General features: G+C 43.7%; 1 protein-coding gene across 2 annotated transcripts in view; it reads left to right on the forward strand.

Annotated features, from left to right (window-relative positions):
* The first annotated feature begins 2630 nt into the window (after nt 1–2630).
* OSBPL11 (oxysterol binding protein like 11) overlaps nt 2631–13314 on the forward strand; it is a 126321-nt gene continuing 115637 nt past the window's right edge. Inside the window, exon 1 of one of the 2 annotated variants that reach the window (XM_033946191.1) lies at nt 2631–3021. In XM_033946191.1, coding sequence (XP_033802082.1) covers nt 2903–3021 — 119 coding nt within the window. In that variant the 5' untranslated portion in view covers nt 2631–2902. The remainder of the gene's footprint in view (nt 3022–13314) is intronic. The other variant, XM_033946192.1, reaches the window with a different exon arrangement.

Here is a 13314-nt window from a genome sequence, read left to right on the forward strand (position 1 = left end):
AAATCTGGCTTGTTTAGTTTTACAATGTATGTGTTGGTGTTCTAGTGCTCACTGCAGTGTTTAAGATGCTGCCTTTTCCTAGGTACACTCTTGTTGTGCGATATGTGGATTGTTACTAAAAATTATATTTTCATATAGATGGGGGGTGTCAAAAAATGATGGGCCCCGGGTGCCATATACCCTAGGTACGCCACTGGCACACTGTATGCAGAGAAAATGTTAATTATCATTTATATTTAGGTTTTTTTCAAAGATGTCAAGGCAGATGACATGGTAGGATTTTTCAGTTATTTTCAGAGGGTTGTGTTTGTGAGGAGCTAGCTAAATTAAAGGTAGATAAAGCGATGGGGCCAGATGGTGTACATCCGAGGGTGCTGAAGGAACTGAGGGAAGTTCTGGTGGCTCCGCTGAATACCACTCCAGACTCTAGAGAAGCATTGAAAAGTTCAGTCAGCAGAGCCACCAGAACTTCCCTAAGTTCCTTCAGCACCCTCGGATGTACACCGAGGGAGCTGACTGACCTTTTCAATGCTTCTCTAGAGTCGGGAGTGGTACCAGAGGACTGGAGAAGGGCGGATGTGGTCTCTCTACACAAAAGTGTAAATAAGTAGGGAATTACAGACCAGTAAATCTGACTTCTATGGTAAGCAAATTAATGGAAATACTTTTAAAACAGAATCTGGTGGATTACAGGACCAGAGGCAACATGGATTCACTAGACTAGAGGTAGGTCTTGTCAGACAAATCTGATCAGTTTCTTTGATTGGGTGACTAGAGAATTGGATAGAGGGAGTGCGCTAGATGTGGTGTATTTAGATTTTAGCAAAACCTTTGACAGTGTACCACACAGACGGCTAATAAATAAACTGCGTGCTCTTGGGATGGGCCCCAAAGTGACGGGCTAGGTCAGGAACTGGTTAAGTGGAAGACGACAGAGGGTAATGGTCAATGGAGATTGCTTTGAGGAAAGGGATGTTTCCTGTGGTGTGCCTCAAGGTTCTGTTCTTGGGCCTGCTCTTTTTAACATTTTTATAAGCGATATTGTTGAAGGGCTGTCAGGTAAGATTTACCTCTTTGCGGATGATACCAAAATCTGCAATAGAGTAGACACCCCAAATGGTGTGAATATCATGAAGAAAGACCTAGCGAAGCTTGAAGAATGGTCTGAAATTTTGCAGATAAAATTTAATGCTAAGAAATGCAAGGTCATGCATTTGGGCTGCAAAAACCTGAAGGAACGGTACAATTTAGATTAGAAGGTGAAGAACTTCTGTGCACACCAGAAAAGCAGGACTTGGGTGTGATTATATGTGATGATCTTAAGGTGGCCAAACAGGTTGAAAAGATGATGGCGAAAGCTAGAAGGATGCTAGGGTGCATAGGAAGAGGTATGGCTAGTAGGAAAAAGGAGGTATTGATGCCCATGTATAAGACTCTGGTGAGACCTCATTTAGAATATTGTGTACAATTCTGGAGGCTGCACCTTCAAAAAGATATAAAAAGGATGGAGTCAGTCCAGAGGAATGCTACTAAAATGGTGCATGGTCTTCATCATAAGGCGTATAGGGACAGACTTAAAGATCTCAATATGTATACTTTAGAGCAGGGGTGTCCAATCTGCGGTCCCGTGAAGCATTTTGTGCAGCTCCAGTCGAGGGCGATCCAGTGTTTTCCTCTGCTGCCCTGCGATGTTTACCGTCTTGCCGGCTCCCTCCTCTGTCTTGCTGCAGCGTTTGCGCGGCCCCAGAAACATTTTTTTCGGCCAATGCGGCCCAGAGAAGTCAAAAGGTTGGACACCCCTGCTTTAGAGGAAAGGCAGGAGAGGGGAGATATGATAGAGACATTTAAATACCTATGTGGCATAAATACGCATGAGTTGAGTCTCAATTGAAAGGAAGCTCTAGAATGAAGGTGCTTAGGATGAAGTTAAGAGGTGATAGGCTCCAGAGTAATCTAAGGAAATACTTTTTTTACAGAAAGGGTGGTAGATGTGTGGAACAGTCTCCCAGAAGAAGTGGTGGAAACAGAGACTGTGTCTGAATTCAAGAAGGGGTGGGATCTCTTAGAGAAAGGAAGAGATCATGGTTACTGAGGATGGGTAGACAGACTAGATGGGCCATTTGGCCTTTATCTCCCATTATTTTCTCTGTTTCTAAGACTTTACTGAATTTTCTTATCTTTGCTAACATGAATTTTCAGCTCTAACAGAAATTAAATAATAAAAAAAAGAGAATGACTGCAGATGGTGGATGATGTAATGCGTGTTTGCTTGTCGACTATCGAGCCGTGTTTTGAATTTGCACTCAAAAACAAGCACATCACATTGATTAGCAATTCTATCTACTTTAGTTTCACATTGTTAGAATTACCCATCCATAGCTTAAAGAACTTTAAATAAATAACTTTCAAATTTAATTTTTTGTTGATTTTGCAATTTAAATAATTTCATTTATATAATGTGCCAAGAAAAATATTTGCTCCGTTTAGTCACGGTGTGTCAAAACTAAAAAAAAAAAAAAAAAAGTTTGCGAGCAGTAGCACAATGCAACCAGACTGTGGCGCTCCTCTACCTCTCGCGTCAGGGCCCTGCCCTCAATCAAGATGGCGGCTCACTCGTGTGCATGAGCTGAGGGGAGGAGAGAATCAAGCTTCTGACCCGGAAGCGCCCAGTGATTGACGTTGCCTGACCCCGGCGGAGGTTTGACGGTAGTGCCTGGGCTCCGGCAGGAGCCGAAGTGGTGGAGAGAATGGATCCCGAGGGCGGGCGATGAGGGGGGAGAGCGGCGGGGGCCTGTAGTATCCGCGGGAGGAGAGAAGGGTATCGCCGGTTACCCCCCCCCCCGGTCTCCTTTTTGTGGCGTGAGGAGCTGCCCCGCGGGACGAGGGGCGAAGGGAACCAGCGATGCAGACGGAGACGTCAACCATGAAAGTGCCGGACGGAGAAGGGAAGCTCGAGCTGCTCGGCGGCGGGAATAAAGTGGTTGCGATGAAGGTCTCGAGCACCAAGAGCTGGCAGTACAGGTAGCCCGCGAGACGGGGCGGGGCTGGGGTGCACGTGAGGGCAGCAGCAGCAGCAGACGCACGATTGCTATGTTAGCTAGTGGGAGCCGGGGCACCGTGTAAGGAATCGGTCGGATTTCCTGTCATGCTTCCCGGTCTCCATCAGATACTTTGCAGATATCTAGCAGGGCCCCGTAATGATGCTTTTTCTTTAACCATCTTGAGAATGACTTACAAAAGTTGTGTGTTAACGGAGGGGGGTGGGTGGGTGTGAAATATTGTGAAAAATGATAATTTTGTGCTAATACAGAGTACGCCTATATTACTTCCACTTTTCAATTGGAAGCATGCTCGATAAAATAAATGACTTTTTTTGCATGTCGGGCCCTTAAGCTCTTTTAAATTTGTAACCGTTATTGTATATTTCATTCATTTGATTATAGCTCATTTTTTTCAAAGGTAGTTCAAGGCTAGACACATTTATGTACAGGTGATGGTAGTTCCTTATTGCCCAAGTTTTCACCTGAAGCGGCGGAAGGTTAAATAAGAACATAAGAATTGCCGCTGCTGGGTCAGACCAGTGGTCCATTGTGCACAGCAGTCCGCTCCCGCGGCTGCCCCTAGGTCAAACACCAGTGCCCTAACTGAGACCAGCCCTACCTGCGTACGTTCCGGTTCAGCAGGGACTTGTCTAACTTTGTCTTGAATACCTGGAGGGTGTTTTCCCCTATAACAGCGTTCCAGATTTCTACCACTCTCTGGGTAAAGAAGAACTTCCTCACGTTTGTACAGAATCTATCCCATTTTAACTTTAGAGAGTGCCCGCTCATTCTCCCTACCTTGGAGAGGGTGAACAGTCTTGTCTTTATCTACTAAGTCTATTCCCTTCATTATCTTGAATGTTTCGATCATGCCCCCTCTCAGTCTCCTCTTTTCAAGGGAGAAGAGGAGGCCCAGTTTCTCTAATCTCACGCTGTACGGCAACTCCTCTAGCCCTTTAACCATTTTAGTCGCTCTTGTATGGACCCTTTTGAGTAGTACCGTGTTTTCCTCTGCTGCCCTCCGATGTTTACTGTCTTGACGGCTCCCTGCTCTGTCTTGCAGTATTCCAGTTGAGGGCTTACCATGGCCCAGTGCAGTGGCATGATAACCTTCTCCGATCTGTTCGTGATCCCCTTCTTAATCATTCCTAGCATCTTATTCACCATTTTCACCGCCGTTGCACATTGCACGGATGGCTTCTTTGACCAACACTCCCAAGTCTCTTTCCTGGGTGGTCTCTCCAAGTAATACCCTGGACATCCTGTATTCGTGTATAAGATTTTTGTTACCGACATGCATCACCTTACACATATCCACGTTGAACCTCATTTGCCATGTTGCAGCCCATTTCTCAAGTGTGTTTATGTCGCGTTGCAGATCTTCGCAATTCTCCTGCGTCTTCACTACTCTGAAAAAACTTAGTATCGTCTGCAATTTAATCACCTCACTCGTCGTACCAATTTCCAGATCGTTTATAAATATGTTGAAGAGCATGGGTCCAAGCACTGAACCCTGTGGCACTCCACTGCTGACGCTTTTCCAGTCTGAGTATTATCCATTTACCCCCACTCTCTGTTTCCTATCCGCCAGCCAGTTTTTAAGCCACGTATTTCACCCTTGATTCCATGGCTCGCAATTTTTAGAAGTAGTCGTTCATGAAGAACCTTGTTGAACGCCTTCTGAAAATCCAGATAGACAGTGTCGACCAGCTCAACCTTGTCTATCTGCCATTTTACTCCCTTGAAAAAGTGCAGCAAGTTTGTCAAGCAAGATCTTTCTTTGCTGAAGCCGTGCTGGCTGTCCTCATCAGATCGTGTCCATCAAGGTGCTCAATGATGCGGTCCTTTATTGGCGCCTCTACCATCTTTCCCGGTACTGAGGTCAGACTCACCGATCTGTAGTTTCCCAGATCACCCTTCGAATCTTTCTTGAAGATCGGCTTAACATTCGTCACTTTCCAGTCTTCTGGAATCCTTCCCGATTTGATCGACAGATTGGCTAGTTATAGCCCCTTTCAATTCCTTGATTACCCTCCGATGGATGCCGTCCGTTCCCTTGGATTTATCATTTTTAAGCCTATCAATCTGCTTGCATACCTCTTCTAGACTGACTGTCAACCCTGTCAGTTTCCCGTCTTCGTTTCCCGCATATAACCTGTCAGCTTCCGGTATGTTGTGTATATCCTCTTTGGTAAACACAGATACAAAAAAATGTGTTCAGTTTGTCGGTGATGGCTTTGTCCTCCTTTAGCATTCCCTTTATTCTATGGTCATCCAACGGCCCCACCGCTTCTTTCGCGGGTCATTTCCCCTTAATATATTGAAAGAACAGCTTGAAGTTTTTCCTCGTAGTCTCTTTTGGCCACATGCACAAATGGCGTCCGTGATCTTTGAACCCTGAGTCCGAGCCCCACTTCTCTAGCCACTAGAGCAGGGGTGTCAAACTCAATCACATTAAGGGGCCAAAATCCAAAACACAGGCTAAGTCATGGGCCAGTCCCCGGCCCCATAACAGTACTAATTATAACACCATTTTTTCCATTCGTTTTTCACATATGCACACACAATATAATCTTATTAACACATAATGGTTAACCACAAAATTAAACTACACAGAACATTTGTTTCTTTTTCTCTGGGGGTTGTACTGCATGCAGAGTCTTGAATCTTAGGGTTTTGTTTGTATATATTAGTACTTTTAGTTTGTGGTCCCATATTTGCATAGGGGTTATATCTCTGTTCTGGTAGGAATGAATGTTGAGAAGCATACAGTGTGCATTTCTTCCTGAGCAGTGCAAAATATAGACAGATTAAAATTCTCAAAATTGACACAATTCAAACACTAAATGGAAAATAAAATCATTCCCCCCTACCTTTGTTGTCTCCCTCCCTCCATGATGTGCCTCCCTCCGGCAGATGTCTTAACTTCTGTCCGGCTCCCACCTGGCCGTTTTATGCAACCTGTGGTCCAATGCCTTCAGTGTTATCTTGTGGCTGGCTCCCTCCTCACAGCCACAGTGTTCACAAACCCGCGTGTAGAGGGAATGCTTCTGGATGAAGCAGATGCACGAGGAGCCGCTGCACGCGGCTGTAAGGAGGAGGCCACAAGATGACACCAGGGGCATTGTACCATGGGCCACATAAAATAGCTAAGTGGGCCAGATTCGGCCTGCGGGCCTTGAGTTTTGACACCTGTGCACTAGAGCAACATAGACTTTATTAACTCTTTTGGGATCCTGCCACCTACTTGTGACCCAGACTGGTCATTGTTGGAAACCGGATTCTGGGCTTGATGGACTGTCCCAGTCAAGCAGTGCTTATATACGTACACCTGTATTACTATAAAACTATAGTACAGTGTTCCCCCGGTTGTTTGCGGTCCCGGTCATTCGCGTTATTTTCCGACTGCAAACCGCCAACAAGGAGAGGACAGCGGGAGAGGCAGGAGAGAGCAGCCAGAGCGCCGCGAGTGCAGCCCCGCTTTAAACCCGCGGGCTTGCACCGCTAGGAAGGCGGCAGAGAGAGTCACACTTACTGCCTTCTCTTTCTTTCCCTATTGGTTAGAATCGGCTCCAAAGCAGAGCTCAGGGCAGAAAGCAGAGCAGGGACAGGAGCCACACGATTCCCCCGGTGCCTGAAACCTCTTCCTACACAGCAAGATCAGGGTAGAGAGCAGGGCAATGGAGCAGGAGAGTCGGCAGAGACCTGTGCGACTGGTCCCAAGCAGTCGCTTCTATTCTTGATCAGCCAGCCCAATCGGTGTCCCAAATTTGTGTTGTGAATCGTGTTCCTGCCTACTTTGCATGCATTTCTCCTCATTTGCATGCACGGATTCAAAGCGGATTGCTGGAGAAGTTAGTGAATGGGGCCCAAGGGAAATTTGGTCGTAAAGGGGTCGTAAACCGATCGTTTTGCTTTGTGAACCTACCCCATAATAACTAGTGAAAACTTAAACATGCAGGATCTAAAGGCTCCTTTTACAAAGCTGTGGTAGCGATCCTGCTGCATAAATGCATGGAAGCCCATTCAATTCCTATGAGCTTCTGTGCATTTATGACTTTCTAAAAGGGGCCCTAAGTCTGAGTTCATGTTCTTTTGGGTTGTCTTCTGTCCTGTAGGATAGGAGAAGTTCCAATATATTAGGAAGGAGTGTTGTTTTTTGAGAAATGATATAAGATGTGCTTAAATAAGCCATTTTGAGTTAGACCAAGTTCCATCCAGCACAGCATCCTATCCCGGACTGTGACTAGTTCAGATCTGCAGTATCCACTAGATTCCACAAACTAGCCCAACATTTCTCATACCTCATTTCTGTTACATAAACATAGGAGTCTGTACTCTAGAGGCCTGATTTTGTATAGGATCCCGGTCTCAGTCCCTGCCTAAGAAGCGGTTGAGAAAAGCATACCAGCGTTCTATGCAGAATCGTGTCTGCCATAACAAAAAGACGCCTAACCCCCATGATTCAGACCTTTCTCCATCCTAAAAGTAGACGCAGCTGGCTGAGCTGATCGTGGCACGGGAATCCCTGATCATCTGAGCCAACAGGACTCCCTGAAGCCGTACTTCGGAGAGTCCTGCCAGCTGAGCTGATCGGGGGGAAATACCCCTGCCATGATCAGCTGAGCTGGCTGCAGCAGGGGACCCTCCACATAAACCCCCTGAAATTGACAGGAGATGGGCCAATCAGGGTCTTAGGCCATGCCCATTGCATCCCTGGATGCACCAGGAAGGAGGCCTAAGGTCCTGATTGGCCCAGGTGCCCAAGGCCCCTTCTATGGGAGGGCCTTAGGCATCTGAGCCAATCAGGGCCTTTGGATGCACTGGGAAGGGGAAGGCCCACCATTTTGAAGAGGCGGGCCTGTCGGCTGGAGGGAGTAGGTATCCCTCTGTCCAGCCTTACTTGAAAAAGATGCGGGGTGGGGGGTGTCGGAGTGGGGTGTTGGAAATAAGGGGTTGTCGGTGGTTTGGGTGTCTGGAGTTAGGGGAGCTAATGGCAGGAGGGAGTGTGCAGGCAGTCCAATGTAGAGACAGTTCCTGTGGTCCAGAACACTATCACCCAAAGACTCTATTGCCTTCTCAGTTTTGATCTCAATTTCTTTTTGAATATTTCCTAATCTATTTTGTTTAGCAGTTGTGATACATTAGGCAGAAAATTTCAATGCACTGTCCACAATGACTCAAATCTTTTTTCTTTGGTGGTGATGCTTAGAACCCAGCCTTTTCTTCTTGTACTTGGAATTATTTTTCTATATATGCCATATTAAATTTCATCTGCCATTTAGTTGCCTTGACTCCTGGTCTCATATTATCTTTTTGCAAATTTTTCACAATCTCTGCTGTTTTTTTTTTTTTTTTAATTTCTTTATCAGTTTTAAATTTTAACAAAATCAAACATTTTGTACAGAAAGATTGTCTGATTATACATATATTTAAAAGAAAAAAGGGAAACAATTTCCACAATAAATCTCTACTCAAACAATCTCAAGTCCTCATATTGGATCCAAGAGCTTATGAGTGAATTTTAAGGAAATTCAAATAATAAATCCTATACAAAGAAAAAGGTATCTGATGTCTGGGTTAAGGAGCTTTATATTCTATTAGTCAAGTCCATTGTTGTTGTTCCTTCCTTTTCCAAACGTTTCAGCGTCAAGAAAGCTGTAAGTTGGGCCGTTTCAAAAAACACATATTTGTTATCACAATACCTTACTATACATTTACATGGAAAGCGCAAAAAGAAAATACCACCCAACTGCGCAACTCCTGATTTCAACAAAAGAAATTGACGTCTACGATTCTGAGTTTCTTTACTAACATCTGGGAATACTTGAATTTTCAAGCCCAGGAACTCCTTATTTTTATTTTTAAAAAACATTTTTAATATCCACTCTTTATCTGAGGGTCCAGAGAAGAGCGACGAAAATGATAAAAGGCATGGAAAACCTTTCATACGCGGACAGGTTAGAAAGGCTGGGGCTCTTCTCCCTGGAAAAGCGGAGACTCAGAGGAGACATGATAGTGACTTTCAAGATCATGAGAGGTATCGAGAAGGTAGACATGATTCTTCAGACTAATGGGGACCACAAGTACAAGGGGGCACTCGGAGAAGCTGAAAGGGGACAGGTCTAGAACCAATGCTAGGAAGTTCTTTTTCACTCAGAGGGTGATGGACACCTGGAACGCACTGCCGGAGGTTGTGATAGGACAGAGTACACTACAGGGTTTTAAAGAAGGATTGGATAAATTCCTGAAAGATAGGGGGATTGAGGGATACAGGTAGAGATGGGATATAGAGAGAGTATAGATAGAGACCAAGGGGGATTTAAGGGTTCAGACAATGATCACCGTACAGGTCATGGGACTGATGGGCCGCCACGGGTGCGGACTGATGGGCGCAATGGACCTCTGGTCTGACCCAGCAGAGGCAACTTCTTATGTTCAATAACGCCACAGATAATAGAAGAGTTACTGGTTTAGCCAAATCTTTATCAGATACTTCCAGGATTGCTGTTAAATCTAATTGAGGTTCTTGTTCAACATGTTTCTGATCCTCCGCTTGCTGATCCATTACTTTAGTAGGCAAATAGTACACCCGAGTGAGAGGAGGTATTGAATCTCTGCTGTTTTATTAACTCTGAATAGACACATCTCACCCACAAAGATCACTTCACATGTTTCTCCTTTCTCCAGATCATTTGTGAATGTGCTAAACAGCAGAGGTCTTAATAATAAGAATAAAATGTATTTATAACCCGCAGTACCTTGCAGTTCAGAGTGGTTTACATAATGTCAAATGCAGTGAAATACATACATAAACATATTCAATATATGACTGAAATTTTATTGGACAAATTTTATCAAATAAATAAGTCTTCAAGGATTTTCTAAATGTTTGGTAGGAAATTGAGTTCACGAACAAGTCACTTATGGTTTTACCCCAAACACCAGCATGATAAGATAAGGTTTTATCTAGAGATCTTTTTAGAAGTGCAACCTTTCAACGTTGGAAACGAAAACAGAGAATCCACACATGTGTATCGAGAGTTTACTGAGAAGACAAAATGATTCAGAAGATAAATGGGTGAAAAACCTACCAACGTCTTATAGCAAAGGCATGCAAATTTAAAGATAATTCTAGCCTCAACTAGCAACCATTTTCTGTAATATAGAGCCTGTTTTACAAAGCGGTAACAGCCCCAAAGCCCATAGAGATTTAAAGGGCTTTGGGGCTGTTGCCGCCCGACAGCTAACAAAACAGGCCCATAGAGTAATATGTTCAGTTTTTCAGACCAAAAATCAGATGTATGGCTGTATTTTAAATAATTCTCAATTTCCTTTGGGGTTCTCCACTATTGACCCTTTTCCACATGGAAGACTGGCCTTTTAACTCTACTCTCTGAAGATGAGTTTACTGGCCAGGAAATGTATTCTTCAATGCTGGACGGTCCCTGACCCTCCGGCGTTTTGGCATTGGTGGAACCAGTTGCATCAGTTGGCCATCTGGGAGGCACGATATGCAGGAGGGGCCAGGAAGCGAAAGATGTTGTTCTTAAATATTTGGGAACCATATCTGCAAGCATTGCATCCTAAGGGTCAAAGTGCGGTCTTAAGATGGGTGTCCTAATCTGGATGCCCGGATAGTTGGGCTGGGAGAGTACTGGCGAGTATTGGTGGGGAAGGGTGGGGAGTACTTTTGGGGGGAGGGAGGAGTGGGGAGGGAGTGAGGGGTTTGGGAAGGTTCTGAGACTTGGATACGAACAGGGTAAAGGGGATTCAATGGGGGGAGGGGGTAGTGCAGCATTTTCGGGGCTCATAAGAGTCCAGGGCCTCGGAGTGCCTTTCCGCTCTACATACCCTCGCTCGCTCTCAGTAGAGTGGGCTGGGGGGGAGTTTGGTTGATATTCCTTTTCTTTTGTCCATGTTTGTTATACTATTATCTATGATGCATATTTGATTTCACTGAGCACCTGGGGGGTGCCTTGGCATTGTTTTTGTTGTTGTTTGCATCAATAAAAAATTGTTTGAACCTAACTCTACTCTCTGTTTCCTGTTTTTCTTAACAGGTTGACAGTTTCATGTTTAGCTTTTTCAGAATTATGCGGTCCTTTTATTAAGGTGTGCTAACCGATTTAACGCATGCTAAATGCTAAGGCATCCATTATATCCTGTGGGCATCTTAGCATTTAGCACGTGCTAATCTTTAGCTCTAATCTTAATAAAAGGACCCTTATATTGTGAATGCCATTTGGTCTTGGTGATTTGTTATTTTTTAGTTGTCAGTTTACTGTCTTACATCTTACAGATATTTAGCAATTTGCTTTGATTCCTCTGAATCATCACAGTCAAAGTACTTTGGATATGGGTATGACACCAACATTTTTTTCTCAGTAAAGGCCAAGCCAAAGAACGTTTATTTTCCACTGTTATCTTATCCTCCATGAGCACTCCTTTTGTACCATGATCCTCTAGCTCAGTGATTCCCAACCCTATCCTGGAGGAACACCATGCCAATCGGGTTTTCAGGCTAGCCCTAATGAATATGCATGAGAGAGATTTGCATATGATGGAAGTGATAGGCATGCAAATTTGCTTCATGCATATTCATTAGGGCTAGCCTGAAAACCCAATTGGCCTGGTGTTCCTCCAGGACAGGGTTGGGAACCACTGCTCTAGCTGTCCAACTGATTCCCTCATTAGTTTGCTGTTGGACCTTTATCTTCCGTCAGGTTTCTATGTTTCTAAAAAAGATTTTGGTGTTAGTTCTTAACCTCTACTGCAAGCTTCTTCTCAGTCTCTTTGCTTTTTTTTATTATTGGTTTTATTTTACATATAACTTACATGTGTTTGTGTTCATCGCTATGCTATTTTTCTGATTAGGGACTGCCCTTGTGGCTTTCACTGCCTGTTCTGCCTTTTTCATTAAAGCATGCTGGCTGTCATGGGGCACGGAGCAGATAAAGGAAGCATGACAGTGATACCACAGGCCTTGAGGTTAGGCCTTTCAACCATTTTGTAGGGCATATGAGAGGTTGTATCTGTGCTTCCAAAATAACCTTTTAATGTCCACATCTCAAATAAACTTTTAATCCTGGGAAACACTTTTGTTAGGTGGTTGTTTTTTTTTTCTAATTTCCTCATTCTCTTTTTTTTATCATTAAATACTACAGCAATAGTTTAAGCATACTTCTTCCACTGTGACAATAGTGATCACAATGCTGTCATATCGGTCAAGTGATTCCAGCACTGTTATGCCTTGCACCGGACCCCTTTTATCGGATCTAGGACCAGTTGCTCTATAAAAGTTATTTTTGACATTGAGAAACTTCACAACTTGATGAGGTGTTTAGCCAAACAGTATTGAAGTAATTGAAATATCCCATTTGTTAGTTTTCCTAATTTCTGTTAGCATTTCATTGTCTCTTCTGTCCATAAAAATCCCACATTGCATTTGTTTCCTGCAGAACCTTTTTAGTTTTTAAAATTTTTTTATTGGTTTTCAAATTATCATACTCCAACTACACCAGTACATAGTACCACTGGGGAAAAGGTGATTTATCTCCCCCTTGTTAATAACTGCCATAGCAATAGTAATAGGTCACACTCCTTTTCCAAACCCAAACTTTCATCCAAGATATTATATCCCTTCTGTAACATCCCTGGATTCTATATATGGTACCCAAGTTTCAAGTTTTATTAAAATGTGATAAGAACGCTTTTATAATAAAATAGGATGTTAATTGGCACTCATTAAAATTTGTACCCTCATCTGACCGCTTACTATTCCATAAGACACGGGGCCTAACTTCCATAGCTTGTATCTCAAAAAGGGACCTGGCCATGGTCTTGTCAGAACATTCTAAAAAATGTACGTGGAATTAGAGAATACTGCTATACTGCATCTAACCTGGGCACCGGCATGTATACCAGGTTTCAGCAGATGTAAAACCCATGCCCAAAAGTCAGTCCTGGAATCTGCTTTTAACACTGTATATAAGGTGTGCTTACTTTATAGAAAGCACTTAGTGCCAAATATTTTTAGCATCCAGTGCCGTTTATTGAATTCCCTCTTATATGAATACACGCGTAAAGTTCAAATTTGCCTGTTTCTGCTTTAAAGCATTACACGGACTTGCCCCCAAATACATTACTGACCTTTTCTCCTTCTCAACCAACAGACACAAGAGAAGTTTACATTCCAACTTCATTTCCCCCCCAGTGAGAGGTTGCAAACTGAAAAAACACCATGAATTCCTTCTCTCACACCAAGCAGCAT

Source organism: Geotrypetes seraphini, chromosome 5 (genome assembly GCF_902459505.1).
Source record: "Geotrypetes seraphini chromosome 5, aGeoSer1.1, whole genome shotgun sequence".
In the NCBI taxonomy this organism is placed as follows: domain Eukaryota; kingdom Metazoa; phylum Chordata; class Amphibia; order Gymnophiona; family Dermophiidae; genus Geotrypetes; species Geotrypetes seraphini.